At 44.3% G+C, this 16,171-nt stretch overlaps 1 protein-coding gene across 1 annotated transcript in view; it reads right to left on the reverse strand.

Moving 5' to 3' along the window:
* Nucleotides 1-1,360: 1,360 nt before the first annotated feature.
* LOC144104068 (uncharacterized) overlaps nucleotides 1,361-16,171 on the reverse strand; it is a 194,725-nt gene continuing 179,914 nt past the window's right edge. The window contains exons 7-8 of the mRNA XM_077636856.1: nucleotides 13,529-13,757; nucleotides 1,361-1,470 (exon numbers count right to left, since the gene is read on the reverse strand). Of these exons, the coding sequence (XP_077492982.1) occupies nucleotides 1,456-1,470; nucleotides 13,529-13,757 (244 nt within the window). The 3' untranslated portion in view covers nucleotides 1,361-1,455. The remainder of the gene's footprint in view (nucleotides 1,471-13,528; nucleotides 13,758-16,171) is intronic.

Here is a 16,171-nt window from a genome sequence, read left to right on the forward strand (position 1 = left end):
CCATCTTCATTAGTTTATCATGTACGGCAAGTATCATTGCGCGCATGTCCCAATCGGTTCGGTCTCTACTTGGATCTCTTAAAGGAGACGAGTAGCATTGAGAACATTTCTATGTGTCAAAGAATGTTGCTGCCTTGTTCTTAGCCGCCGATTCAGTTATGCCTGAGCACTTTCCCTGGTGATAGGACCTATCGCAATCCGAGCAATTCATCATCAGGCTGCTCGCAGATAGCTCCTTCAGGCACGTAGGGCATGTCTTACCTGATCCTGTCATTTCCGAAGCTCGAAAACAGACACTAACAGAGCAGTTAAACACACAACGCTTTGTCAGGGAGCGGCAGCAGATAAAAGACGGCTAGAAGTGTGGGTACAATTCAAAAGGGCCAACCTGTAAATGGCAGAAACAGAGCGTTGTGACACTTGTGGCTTCTGCCGCTTCAGCTGCCAAAGTGAGCAAGGTGAGCGTTGTTGACCACAGCAGGGTTGGTTGGAAGATTCACGGTTTGGTGGCGCTAGAAGCGGAAGAACCAAAGCACGAAAAACCTGGACAAGCTTGTCCGCGGAAAGCACAGAACAGGCATTGACGACGGGTTCTTCGGAAAATTCTTCAGCAGGCCTTGTAATACGGATGAACTCTTGATCACCGTGTTGGTCCAACGTTTACAGCCCACGAGGTATTGCTCCTCGTTATGCAATCCGAGCATTCAAAATTTTTTGAAGGTAAAATGAACTGGCGTAGGAACTTTAACAGAGGATAGAAGACCCTCACTGCGAGGATTGCACATGAACCCCTTTGAGCTCTAAACTTTTGACAAAGACTAATATGCTGCATCTTTCGCGGCCGGTTCTTATTTGTGAAGAAGGAAGTAGTTTGCCTTTCAAAACGTCAACCTACGTTTTTGACATGGTCACGGACCACCAGTTATATTAACGGTGCTGAAAGAATCTGTAGCAAACTTGGCTCGTTTCAAAGGAAAACCACTTGTGCCAAACACACTCTCACGTGTAACCTGAATTGTGTAGCGTCGCAGGCGTCAAAAGACCAACGCCTTGTTCTTTCTGAACCTACCTGATAGTAACTTATCAATCTTAGCCGAGTTTAAATCATATATTTCTCTTATTGTACAAGTCTTTCTATGTTTGTGGATGCTGGTTAAAAAGCTCCCTTATTACCTACCAAGCGCATACAGGTGTATAATAGCACCATTCGCTAGCTTATGATAAGTGGTTCTCAACGAGTTTAGGGAGTTCCTGATGTTGCTGCGATATAGTGATCGTTTATTCGTCTACAGTAGCACATGTAGGATTACTATCGCATAAAAGAACTGCTTGCCACAAAGCGCTGCACTCATTTCCAGTATCTGTTTATTAAATGCAGTATAAGATATGAAGTATCCGGTTTCTCTTTTAAGTCTAAAATCGGTGCTTTTTTTCCAAATGCCTTTATATTTTTTGTCAGACTGGAGTAACCTGAAACAGAAAAGAGGAAATGCACCAGCTTGAAAAAATGCTCTCACATTATAAATGATTTTGCGTACATCATCAGTTTTTAGGTAGGACTCCAATATTTCATATATTTAAGATATTTGACCAGCTGTGCATAGAAAACAAAACAATAATTCGCGAACTTACATTTTGTGGAGCCTTGAGACAATTTTGAATCTAAATGTTTCAACACACTGACATCAGGAAACAGAGCCAAAATATCTTTTCGCTCGCGATGAGCTTCCTTCTATAGCTCGATGTTTCACTTACTTTTCGGGAACACAAGAGCGTGAACGATGGCGTATGCCATGCGCCTTTTTGTTCCTTGTTCAGGGCTTGAATATATTCCTTAGAGTTCCGAAAAGCAAACCTCAGTAGTTGCTGATGTTAAGTGAGAGCTCTTGTGCTGACAGAGAGTTCGGACTCGCTAAGTGCCACAAGATGGGGCACATCAGGCTTTCTAACGCCTTCAACACCAGCGTTTACTACGTAATATGTTCAAAAGCGGTGTCCGTGACCAAAAAAAAAAATGCGATACATATTTACCCTTACGGCGCTACCGTAGTCACGTCTTTCTAATTAGCCGCCGCGGTGGCTCAGTGGTTACGGCGCTCGGCTGCTGACCCGAAAGACGCGGGTTCGATTCCAGCCGCAGCTGTCGAATTTAGATGGAGGCGAAGTTCTAGAGGCCCGAATGCTGTGCGATATCAGTGCACGTTAAAAAACAGCAGGTAGTAAGAATTTCTGGAGCCTGCACTAAGGTGTCCCTCATAGTGTGAGTTGCTTTGGGACGTTTTGCTCCCTGAAATCACAACCCATATTTGTGATTATGCCAACAGGGCTCAGAACGTATCACTGCGCCATGGTTCACCTGGAGCTAATAGCTGCCAAGGTAAAGTGAAAAACAACTGCCGCAAATTGAACAGTGAGGAATGTCTTGTTAGCTGTATCGAGAAAAAGCAGCCGCAGCTCCAGTGCAGTTATGCAGAACCCGTAGGCCGAACGATAAAGCAGATCCAGAAGCTTTACTTTAGAAATCCTACACGGACCCGTAAATTTCTTTGCAGGCTTTCGCACACAATGCCTTCCTTGGGTATAAATCTGTGCTGGCTTCCTGGCAGTCGAAAAATAACTGCAACTATAAACAGGAGAACATAGTCGGTGTAGCTGGTTAGGACCCGTGCATAGCTCCAGGAAACAGATCACCACTGCCGAACGTATGAGAGAGATAGTCATGTAGGCACCAAGGACTGTAATCCTTGTTTACCTATTCCCAGTTGCGGTCATCATAAAACGTATCACAATTTTTGCATCAAACTCCTTGCTTGAGGATGTAGCGGACATTACATTGCACGTTATTTCGTAACCTCAGAAATGTCTGGGGTGGTAGCGTATATACGGAAGAAATTTTAAGAGAGTGCGTTCCTGGGCGAGTCGGTAAATCATGATGAACAGAGGTTACTGCGAACATACATACAAGGTCGAGAAGATGTTTGCCCCTGCACTGCGGCGCATGCTTTGATGCTTCAAGCACTGAGCAGTGCCTGCCTTTGCTGGCAAAAACAAAGGCAAAAACAAACGTCAATCTGCCGACGCGTTTTTTTTCGTAAGAAAGAGGCAATGATTGTGAAAGTGACCGACTAATAAACTTGCATAAAAAAAGAAGGCAGGTTTCTCGACATTGCGTAGTCATTTATATGACGGTTTGAAGCTATAAGAAATGCGTCTTCTTTCGAATAAAATCAGAGGCGAGTCTGCACTTGTGTGCCCTTCTAGCCTCTGTTTATGTCTTTGCAGTAGCCTGCATCGCAGTGTTCTTCAGATATTTGTGGGAGCGACTGAACCGAATGAGGCATTCCTATCAGATTAGGTTTCAACTACTTTAATACAACTGGCGGCTGGAGGACAACTGATGCTCAAAACGGAATGATCACTAAGCCACGCGATAAGCTTGCGGTGGAGACCGAATTGTCTCTGGGACGTCGATATGGCACCCTTCTTTTTTTTTGCTCTCGGAGAGGTTCGAATCTCGCGCGGGGATGCAGATTTTTTCTTCCGGATACCTTTGTCATGGCGAGCTTTACGACGCTCTAGTTCTCTGCCTTCCGACCACTATAGGAGCAATTAGCGCTAGTCTCTGGATTTGCTGAACAGTGTTGTATTTAGAAGTTTCCTACACCTGCCTGCCCTTTGGTTTCAAAGCAGCTATAAACGCTGCCTTACAACTCTTTCTGCCACGTGAAACACAACCACATCTCTCTGGAAACAGTTTAACAGCCTTGTGTTATTTCTCCGCTGTTCAAATTGGTGGTACGGGCTTAAGGGGCAACAACAACAACACACGGCGGGCGGAAATCAATATCTTTGAGAAAATTGTGCACATTGCCTTTTTTTTCTACTTCGGCTGAAAATCAGTTCTTTTCGTCGTTTTCGTCACCAGGGCGTGAAAATGTCTTCCATGCTCTCTTTATCTTTTCTTCTTGCTCCAACGATAAAGTAAATGCTGTGTCGTAAGTTCTTCATTCCGCAATTAAAGGGGGCTATGAGCGCTAGCGACCCACAGCGCCGACAAAGCCTGAGTAAGCCACCAACTTGTTTTTTTTTTTTGCCTGCAGAAGTGCAGGATAAAATTTTGAATGCGATACCAACCTTTCAGCCGCCATCCGAGACCGCATTTACTTTATCGTTGGAGCAAGAAGAAAAGATAAAGAGAGCATGGAAGACATTTTCACGCCCTGGTGACAAAAACGACGAAAAGAACTGATTTTCAGCCGAAGTAGAAAAAAAATGCAATGTGCACAATTTTCTCGAAGATATCGATTTCCACCCGCCGTGTGTTGTTGTTGTTGCCTCAAATACAACCCGCCTTTTGTGGACACGTGATCTCTGCGAATCCCTCTTCCGCTTCGATCTCGTCCAGGCATCTGACATTCTGCCACTCACCTTTCTTTTTCCTTGCAATCCACTCGGTTAGTTTAACGCCATGTTCTCATTATCTGCTCAACGACTTCTGAACGAATAAATCCGGTCCCGTGTGTCTTAATATAATCCTGCCCAGCTTCAGCCGCTCCAGCCCTATCTTATTGAACATCCAAGTCTCTTCCGCACCCCTGATTCTCTGTGGCCGCTAGCTACAAAAGCTATTCTTTGGAACGCACCCTGATACCAAAATCGTTCATTCCGTTACCCTGATACCCAAATAGTTCATTCCGTTACCACCCGTCGTGGTGGCTCAGTGGTTAGGGCGCTCGGCTACTGATCCGGAGTTCCCGGGCTCGAACCCGACCGCGGCGGCTGCGTTTTTATGGAGGAAAAACGCAAAGGCGCCCGTGTGCTGTGCGATGTCAGTGCACGTTGAAGATCCCCAGACGTTCGAAATTATTCCGGAGCCCTCCACTACGGCACCTCCTTCCTTTCTTCTTTCACTCCCTCCTTTATTCCTTCCCTTACGGCGCGGTTCAGGTGTCCAACGATATATGAGACAGATACTGCGTCATTTCCTTCCCCTCAAAACCAATTATTATTATTATTATTATTATTATCATTCCATTACCTGCTCCCCACTTTAAATGCCCTGCGTGAGGCCATATCCTCTTCACTGACGGAGGCAGTGTACCATTACGTTCCGTCGATTTTCTTACTCAGTCTTCTCTTTACCGGTCGCCAAATGTGACCCTAAAATCCTGTTCTCAGACCTCTGAACACTGTGTTCTATTTCATTTCAGACCTTTCTTCAGCCTCCGAGTCCCTGACACATAGGAGAGCACTGGTAACATGTAATCTCACACTTTTCATCTGATGGTTACTTGCATCAACTGTTCACCACCTGAAATTACTTGCCAAATACACTCGAAAGCACTCCCATTCCCCTAGTTATTCTCCATTTTTGGTTTTGTATCTTACGTCAGTACATTCCCCAGATGTATCTCACATAAGATTTCCTGTTATTTCCCATTGTCCTGTCGTCTTTTGTTCTTGAGCAACTCGAAAAAAAATTTGAGTCAGTGTCAGCCCGCTCTAAGATGACGGTAAATATAAGCAAGCGGATTCACACGCATTTTGGTTGTTCAAAAAGCAGCTTCAGGCATTACCAGTCATTCGCAGCAGGGGAATCAACGCGCTTAGGGGCATATATGAACCAAAAAGGTGCCTTCCACTTTTTTCAGCGCTTCAAAAGTTTCAATATTCCTAAATTTAGCCATTTCTCACAACCCCGCTAATCTTTCGAAAAGGAGTCATAAAATGGCATTTACGCCCAAAGACCAAAACAATGCATGTTCTAAACGTTTGAACTGGGCCGACGACACTGTTTACGCTTCAGGTCTCGGGAAGATGAATAAGCAGCCTGGAGGGTTCACTCGTACTTTCAATCGCTCGCTTTCATCGCTCGCTAAACAATTACATTGTCGCAGGAGTAATTCTTTTTTCATTCATACAGTATTCTTTAGAATAAAGGATTGCCCTAAAGAAAGAAAAACTTCCTCAGAGACCCATTTCCTTGCATCAATTCTTTCAGCCCTTAAAAGTTCGAATACACAAGGCTGCGTGAAGAAAAACCACTAGACTTAATAAGCGCGAACGGTCCAGTCACTCCCAGTAATTCAAGTTCCTATCAGACAGTGTGTAGCGTCTTTTACACGTCTTTTTGGGATATTATGGTTCCCTCCATGCGGGGACTACTGATTGCGTAATATTTCTCATTGGCTTTATCGTAATGAATGGCTAGCAAAAAGTCAAACCCCGTTAGGCCACTGGTAAGTTCGAGTGATGCCTGCTGAGGATTTGGATTAAAAAGACCTTACAAAGGTTAGCGCCACAAAGGGGCGAGATCTTAAGAAACCTACGCAAAGCGTAACGTTCTGATAGTGTTCACAAAAAGCTACAGAAAGATTATGGATTTAAGGAAAATTACCGAGTTAGTGAAAGAAAAATACATCTTGTATCCAGATCCAATCATTCGGTGATTTTTGTCACGGACACGTGCTTGTTTAAAAAAAAAGGCCACAAGGTGCATACGCTGTTTCTTGCTATGATCATCATCATCAGCCTGACTACACCCACTGCAGAGCAAAGGCCTCTCCTATGTCTCTCCAACTATCCTTGCCCTTTGCAAGCTGCGCCCACCCTATGCCTGCAAACTTCTTAATCTCATCTGCCCACTAACCTTCTGCCGCCCCCTGCTACGCTTGCCTTCTCTTGGAATCCACTCCGTTACCTTTAAGGACCATCGGTTACCTTGCCTTCGCATTACATGCCCAGCCCAAGCCCATTTCTTTCTCCTGATTTTGACAAGAATGTCATAACCCGCTTTTGTTCTCTGACCAGCTCTGCCCGCTTCCGGTCTCTTAACGTTACACATATCATTTTTTTTATTTCCACGACTCGCTGCGTAGTCCTTAACTTAAGCTTCACCTTTTTCGTTAGCCTCCACGTTTCTGCCCCGTAGGTGAGTGCCGGTAAGAAACAGCTGTTGTACACTTTTCTATTGAGGGATATTGGTAAACTGCCATTCATGATACGAGAGAACCTGCCATAGGCGCCCCACCCTATACTTACCCTTCTAGTTCTTTCACTCGCATGATCCGGATCAGCTGTCACTATCTGCTCTAAGTCTTCTTGTACTTTTTTCAGCACCTCGCTGCCAATTGTTAACTGCTGTTTCCTTGCTAGACTATTGAACATTACTTTGGTTTCCTGCGTGTGCTGATATTTTCACCGGCATCATCACCCCCTCTCCAGCACCCTGTGCTTATGCGAGCGCCTCAGTCTCTCCAACTTAACTGAAGTGCAGCCAAAACGGTCCGAATTACGAGAATTTAGCGCCATAGAATAATGCACTCGTCCACAGAACTGTCTACATCGCTTGAACGAAGCGTCAGGGAGCGTACTGGAGCCATTTAAAGAAGGCGTTATCACGTATGTGCATTGCCATGAATCGTGTTTCATTTCTCAAGTCTTTAGGAGCTATATCGTGCCTCCCAAGCAGCGGTGACTGTCATAAATGCACAACAAAACGCATCGTTCAGGCGCTCATGACGGGTGTGGGGGAGCAATAAATACGTTTAACCAACCGAGATTAGGGTGCGATTAGACAGGGCTCCGGATTATTGGGATTCGAATAAACTAGGTACGAAAACCTTTATTGCCTAACCCAGGCACGCACTCCCGTCAAAGCTTTCCAGGTCTGCGAGCACCACTCCTCATCGCCTCCGCAGTTAAACATTTCACGTGATAAGCACTACTGATTGCCGCTACACCCGTAGCATGTTACACAGAAATCGAGGCACACTGCTTGTTCTCACCATGGCTTGCACCTAGAACACCTCACTACTCGCCAATTCCCATGTTTTCGCACCAGTCGACTGTCAAGTCGAGACAAACCCGCATATTCCAAATGTTAGGCTGCCTAGAAACCTCATCCGGCGATCACTGCAACCACGTTGCTGGCCAGCCTCCCATCCCTTTGTATTCTCGAGAGGCATCACCATCCCAGGACACGCATCAGTTGTGACTGTCAAGTCCTTTTTTTTTCATAAGTGTGAAAAGCGCCATTTACAACGCCACGTCACACTCTCCAAGCTGACGTCTCAGCCGCTGGGCTCTTCTGCGTGCAAGCATACGTAACCGCTCAGCCTCAACGCCTCGCCAAATGTGAGAAAGCTCCAAAGAACACCCGCACCTCTTCCTTGGACAGCAGTGCTTCCCAGTTTAGCCAATCCTCATGAAAATACACGTTTCCTACTTCTAACATATTTATCCCGAGGGTTAGATTCCAAAAAAATAACGATGAACCGTGGTTTACCACGCATCTAAAACGATTAGAAAAGAAGAAAAAACGGCAAGAAAAAAATACCTCGAATCTGGAAAATCATACTTACTTGCAGTCCGTAGCGCCAAGAGCTTTTTTTATCACACTGACTTACCGAAGCTACTAATCAGCAACCCTAGACAATTTTAACAAAATTTAAATCCCAAGCACTGTCATGATAATAAACTAAACACTCGCATGAAGTAGTTCCTGACCATGAAGGCGCATAAATATGTGACCACGCATTTCCATCGGTTTTAACTAGTGAACTTGACGCGCCTTCTCAGTTACCATCGTTCAACATAGAAGCCATCATGTCAGCTATCACATGTTTCGCAAATGGCATCGGCTCCATAATTGATAACATGAAGCTCTCATCACCACCTGGCATAGACATAATTAATACAAACTTGCTCAAAAGTGTAAAATCAACATGTGCAGCCTATTTGTCTTAGATTATCTAACATGCGCTCTCTTTAGGGATCAATCCAGATTTTTGGAAAACGGGGAACGTCGTTCCAGTCTACAAATCAGGTAAAAGACTCACACCTGAATTATCGCCCCAATCCAATAACTAGCGTACTCTGCAAAATTATGGAACATGTCATCTCCTCTCAAATCACAAATTTCTTAGACTCAAACGATTTCATCCATTCTGCACAAAATGGCTTTCCTAAGGCCCTTTCTTGCAAAACCCAATTAGCACTGTCCCTTCACGACTTGCACACTAATCTTGGCCGATGGATGGATGGATGGATGGATGGATGGATGGATGGATGGATGGATGGATGGATGGATGGATGGATGGATGGATGGATGGATGGATGGATGGATGGATGGATGGATGGATGGACGGTTGGATGGACGGACGGACGGACGGACTGACGGACGGACGGATGGATGGATGGAGGGACGGACGGACGGACGGACGGACGGACGGACGGACAGACAGATGGATGGACGGACGGACAGACTGATGGACGAATCGACGGATGGATGGACGGACGGACGGACGGATGGATGGATGGATGGATGGATGGATGGATGGATGGATGGATGGATAAATGGATGGACGGACGGACGGACGGACGGACGGACGGACAGACGGACGGACGGATGGATGGATGGATAAGGCTGAACCCTTTAAACGGGCGGTGGTTCAAGCCACCTAGCCAGGACTTATGAAATTTTACTTTTGTCTTGAGTTTAGCCACCAATCAGATAACCTTCGCTTGGTTACTTCTACCCGCTTAAAATAAACTTTTCCTTCACTGTCCTTAAACCCCAATGCCTTGGGTAAATCAGCCACGCTGCTTTCCACTCTAGGGTGAAGATCTTTACAAAAAGGTATCAAGTGTTCAGCCGTCTCCTCCTCCTCTCCGCACGCAACGCACAACGTGTCTATCTCGTTGTACCTAACTCTATATGTCTTAGTCCGCAAAACTCCGTCCTCTCCGCAAACAACAAAGAGCTTTTTTCTAAATTATCATAGATATTTTCTTTGGCAATTTCCTACTTAAAGATCCTGCATGTTCCCAGTGCCGATTTCGTCAGCATCCCTGTTTTCCACGCAGCTCTCTGTGTTTCTTTAACCTTTTTCTTAACCGATAATTGCTGATTTGCACCTCTACTGCTGCCCAGATATTTGCTTGTCAAATTTCTAGTTCGCTTTCTCCATTTCGTGCCAAAATTCCTTATGTACATCTATCTGAAATCTTTCCTAGCCCACTGCTTTCCCCCCTTTTTCTCAATCGCTCCTCAAATGACATCTTACTGCCAGCTTCTCTGCTCTCAAACGACGCCCATCCCATATCACCTTGAACCCCCTGATTTGGTGTATTACCATGTGCTCCCAAAGCTAGCCTCCCTACGCCACGTTGTTTAATTTCTAACCTTGTTTGAACATCTGGTCTCATGCACAGGACCGCATTACCGAAAGTCAGACTAGGAACCATCACCCCTTTCCAGATCCCTCTTACCACTTCATACCTATTGTTATTCCGCTGCGCCCTATTTTTCATGACTGCTGCATTCCAACTAGCTTTATTCATTACATATTTTTCATGCTCTCTCAGATGCTCAGCACTGTTATTTATCCACACCCCAAGATACTTGTACTCATCCACTAGATCTAGCGTGAACTCCTGTATTCTATGCTCGCTGACCTCACCATTAAATATCATAACTGCAGAGTTTTCCTTACAAAACTTAAAACCTAATCGATCTCACTCTGTACCACATATGTCCATCAAGTTCTGTAAATCTTCCTTGTTGTCAGCCGTTAGCACTATACCATCCGCGTATATTAGTCCCGCTAATGGCTGTTTAATCCAATCACCTTGCTTGAAAAAAGAAAAGTTGAAGCCTAGTTCGCTCCTCTCTAGCTTGGTCTCCAACCTTTGCAGGTACAACATGAACAACAATAGAGAGAGAGGACGCATCCTTGCCTAAGCCCCCGCTGTATCTCTACAGGCCCTAATACATTTTTTGCCATTTTCAGAGCCCTTTGTTATGTTTATGTATATCTTTTAAAAGAATAACTACTCCATCTTCTACATCCAATGTGCCCAGTATGTCCCAAAAATACTCTTGAATAACTTTGTTGTAGGCTCTCCTAATATTCCATAAATGCTAGCCATAAGGGCCTGTGTTCCTCTTCAGCAATCTCTATAAACTGCGTCAATGAAAACAGATTGTTCTCCAAACATCCTTTGTTTCCAGAACCCATTTTGTAGCTCACGTAGCACCCCCTCGTTCTCCACCCAAGCCTGCAAAATTTCGTTTATAATCTGCATCACCACCCTGTAAATGACAGATGTCCCTGTTATGGGACGGTAGTTACTTACGTCAGCTTTGTCCCCCTTTAACTTATATATGTTCATTCTACGTAACCACCATTCATCTGGGACTTTCCCATCCACTATCATTTTAATCACTATCTGTATTAATGTTTGCTTGGATTATGGTCCTAGGTTCTTTATTAACATAATCGGAATAACATCTGGTCCTGTTGACGTGCCACTAGGAACCTTCTTCTCTGCCATTTCCCGCTCTTTTTGCTCAGCTGAAGCAAATGCAGTAGGCTGTCTATCCTCCTTCGATAAATTATGTGCCACATTTGTTTCTTTCAATTTTTGTGTCATCCTTGTTCCTATGTGTTTCATTGATTCATCCCTTTCTAGCCGAATACCCTGATCTGTAGCAATAATCTTTTGCTCTAGCCTAGTCGTATTGCTCATTGCATTTAGATGTTTCCAGAATTTTTTAGCTGTTTCTCTATCCTTTTCATTTACTTTTTACATTCATTTGACACCCTTTCTTCTATTTTCCAGCATACAGCCTGGCGCCATCTTCCTGGATTTTGGGAAAGTTTCTGATAAATTCTTTCCCGTCGCTTATTAGTAAAACGTGCACCGCTGACCTTACATCCTAACATACAACAATGAACTTAGCAGTTCCTTACTAATCGTTCTCAATCAGTATTTGCTAACACCCACCTAACAGCCTCTCGGTTACATCAGGCGTTCCGCAAGAATCTGTACTCGGTACCTTACTGTTCCTAATATATAATAATGACTTACCTGACCATGTTTCCTGCAGTTTTCGCATGTTCGTTGACGACTGTGTTATTTACCGCACTATTAATAACTCTCGTGGTCAAATTAGTCTTCAAACAGATGTTAAAAGCTTACTTATTAGGTGTAACAACTGGCTAATGTTCCTCAATCCTTATAAATGCAAACCTTTATCCTTCTCTCGTCGCCACCGCCCGCATCGCTTTCATTATTTTATTTCCAACCCCTCGAATGAATTAGTATTATGTTTTAAGTATCTAGGAGTCACCTTGTCTTATAATTTAACTTGACGCACCCATATTGGCATCAGCGTTTCAGCATCGAATTAAACTCTCGGTTTTCTCAAGCGCCATCTCCGCCTTGCCCCTCTACACGTAAAATTATTCCCATATAAATCGCTCATCAGACCAAAATTTGTATATGGCTCTGCCATATAGAGCCCGCACTAAGCGGATTTAATCAATGCATTAGAAGTCGTCCAAAATCGCTCCACTAGATTCATCCACTCTTCATAATGATATATCGTCAGCCTTTCTTCGTTGAAAGCGACGTCAGGGGTACCGCCTTTCTCGTTCCATAGTCGCATTGCAAGTCTCACCCTTTATCACAAATTACTTCATTCTTCACTCAATCGATCACCGTATATCACAGCTGCAGCACGCATATCTCCCCGCACCAGCCAAACCCTACAAACTGCCCTGCCGCCATAGCACACTGCCATCTTTTCTGCTTCATTCTTCTCTCCAGCAGCAGCGGGCTGGAACGGCCTACCCCGTGACATCGTCAACACCACTTCATCGTGTACTTTTTAAGAACATGTAACCGATCACCTTCAGTGATAAATATTATTAGCTGTTTGTTTGATCATTTCAATAAAATCCCACCCCGTATATAATCCCCCGGAAAAAGGAGGCCATCTAGGAAATAAATCGAACTGCGCTTACATAGTTTTCATCTACGCATTTTCAACACCCAGTTTCTTGCTCGTACATTACCCCACTGTGGCTACTCGTAAGGCAACCAAAGTTCAGATTCGTAAGACCAGAATTAAATTTCAAATTTCACGGGCATCTCCACACGATCTGTCACCTTATCTTTATTTGACATTTTTTGACCCCACCATTCAAGGCCGCTCATGTTTGCACCTGCACTTGCAGCTCTACGGCAAGGAGGCCTCTAGCGCCCCTTTCAAGTCAGGTAAGCTCGTGTCCAGGACTCAGCTGGCGTTGGGGACACGTGGCTGACGATTACATTGATGCCAGACGACGCCTCATGAGCGCTGCAGTTAAACCTAACAATCGGAAACCGTACGCTATCAAGGCTCGCTGATCTCGCCCGCTTATTCAACAACGGGGTGGAAAATGAGCTGCATAATTTGTATCCATGCGCCGCGCACATACACAATGCATTCCAACGGCCACACTTGATGTTATTAGGGCGAAATTGGCCAGATTATCATGTAGAAAGTTGACCACAGCAAACTGTGAAGCAACGCTCTACGCATTAATTCGTGAGGCCACTGAGTAACGGCAAACATAATGTAACCCTGTTATTTCAACAACGTCAGCACTGATAACTAAGCATCGTGAGAACTATGAAAATAACGATGCACTAGTGCAATACGCTTGACACACTGAATAATCACATCATTCATGCTTACGTAGGTTGCACGCTGTACGACCAAATTGCCCGAGAAATCCACCTGCAGTAGGTGGAATACGTCGTAAGGCGGCACTGCAGTAGGCTTGTCGGAAAAAGAGAACAAGATCAAGTAGTGTTTTGACGTCATCCGAATATTGCAAGTGATCACGTCATCTTTCTTCGTGTTGTTGCCAACAGGGAACTGCCGACTGAGCTTTTGGTTAGATTGGTGGATGTTCACACTCACCCTGAAAGAAACAACTGACTTATAGACGCCATGCGATAGCAATTAGACACCGTGGCAGAAACCGTATTACGACTTGAAGCGAGCAACGCCACTCTTATTGAAGCGGTAACAAAAGTGCTAAACATTCATGCGACACTGAAAACAGACCTTGAAAATCTAACCAAACGTGTTCAAGAACTTGAAATAAAACTTGAATTGGCTTCATCTGTTAGTACTTCTGCAAATCACGAAAGTGGGTTATCTAACATCGTCAATAAAATTGATGACTTAGAAAACCGGTCGCGCCGTTCAAATGTTCTGTTTTATGGTATCGCCGATAGTGACTCGTCTGAAAGTTGGAAGACGTCAGAGCAACTTGTCAACGACTTCTGCCTCGATAAGCTTGGAGTCACTGTTACTTCCGTTGCTAGGGCGCATCGTGTGGGCCGTTTCTCGACCGAGAAGGCACGGCCAATTATAGCGAAGTTTATCAACGATAAAGAAATTGAAGCCATTCTAAGTAACGGCCGCAAGCTAAAGGAAACAAATTTTAGCATCGGACGTGATTATTCGCTTGCTGTCCGTAACAAACGTCGACAGCTGCTGCAGTTCTCGAAAACGATTAAAAAAGATGGTGACCGCGTGCGTTTGGCTTTCGATAAATTGCATATCAATAAGGACACGTATCTGTGGGATGTCGCCAGTGGCCGAGCGGTGCCAGTTAGTCTTTCCACGACCGACTGACCGGTTCCAACGGCCACCTCATCTTTTCCAGCGTCTTCATGCTCGTTGAACACTCGTCTTAATTCAGAGAATAGCAGTAGTTTCCTTTTCACTAATATCCGAAGTGTACTTTCAAAATCTGTTGCCCTTTCTTCCCTCGTCGATTCAACGTGCGCTTCACTTCTGATATTAACTGAAACTTGGTTGGACGATACTATTCCGGATGCTAACATTCTTCTCAGTGAATCCGAATTTTGCTTTTTTCGTTGTGATAGAAAAAATAGAGAAGGGGGTGGCGTCCTTATTGCTACAAAGAAACAAATATCTGCTGTCCCGATCACTGTCACTACTTTTCTTGAATGTGTTTGGATACGATGCAAAATTGGTATTGCTGATGTTGTTATTGCTGCCTTCTACCGACCGCCAGATATGACTGCCACATTTTCAGGTGAATTTCATAGACTATTGAGTGACTTATACGTGCGTTTTCCTAACTCCATTTTCCTTGTATTTGGTGATTTTAACTTCCCAAACATTGATTGGCCTAATCTTACGGTTAACCCCAGTGACCAGGAAGCCCACATGTTCCTTCATACTTGCTTAGATTTTTCGCTTGTTCAACTTATCACTGATCCTACCCGCCGCTCCGCCACAACGGCAAATATTCTTGATCTCGTCCTAAAAAATAACCCTGAGGTTTGTTTCGATATCTTGCATTTACAAGGCCTATCCGATCATGAAATCATCACCGGGTACATCACTCGTCCATTTGGTAGAAAGAAAACATCCACTAAGCGAATTCATTGCTACAACCGCGCTAATTTCGATGGGATTAACTCTGCACTGCAATCATTTTCGGAGGACTTCCTAGCTCACTGTTCATCTCGCTCTGTCGAAACAAATTGGAAATCACTTAAAGACACATTAACTAATCTTGTTGACAAGTTTGTGCCGGTCATCACCATCAGATATCATAAAAATGCACCATGGTTCACAAATCGCCTTCGTCGTCTTAATAATAAGAAAAAACGCTTGTACCGCCAAGCAGTCAAAACAGGTCTTCCATCATCATGGACAAAGTACAGGCATTGCGATCATGAATATCAGTCACTGCTTAATACAACTCGTCATCATTTCTTCAGTCACGACCTGTCCACCATGTTAACCAATAACTGTCATAGATTTTGGCGCGTCATCAATCCGAGTTCCCACCCCGAAATCGTACTAACTAATCCTGACGGTGATCCTGTAACTGAAACTGAGTGTGCACAGCTTCTTAACGACGCATTCGTCCCAGTGTTCACCCATGAAGATACCACTTCCTCGCCCATGTTACAGTCATCTTCCGTCACTTCCATGCCAGAAATTATCATTAACGAATCAGGAATTCTAGCCCTTTTGAATAACCTCAAAGTTACTACTAGCTCTGATCGCCTTGGATTTAATACCAAAATACTAAAGAATGCCTCTCTAAACCTCTATCAAGTATTGACATCACTTTTTTCACAATCATTATCATCTGGTACAATTCCTGACGACTGGCGTAAAGCGAAAGTAATACCCATTTTCAAATCCGGAGACCGCACCATTCCACTTAACTATCGCCCTATCTCATTAACCAGCAACATCTGTAAACTCCTGGAACACATAATTCATACTCAAGTAATTAATTATCTAGAGGAGCACGATATCATTTTCAAATACCAGCACGGT

The sequence above is a fragment of the Amblyomma americanum genome, chromosome 9, assembly GCF_052857255.1.
Source record: "Amblyomma americanum isolate KBUSLIRL-KWMA chromosome 9, ASM5285725v1, whole genome shotgun sequence".
NCBI lineage: Eukaryota > Metazoa > Arthropoda > Arachnida > Ixodida > Ixodidae > Amblyomma > Amblyomma americanum.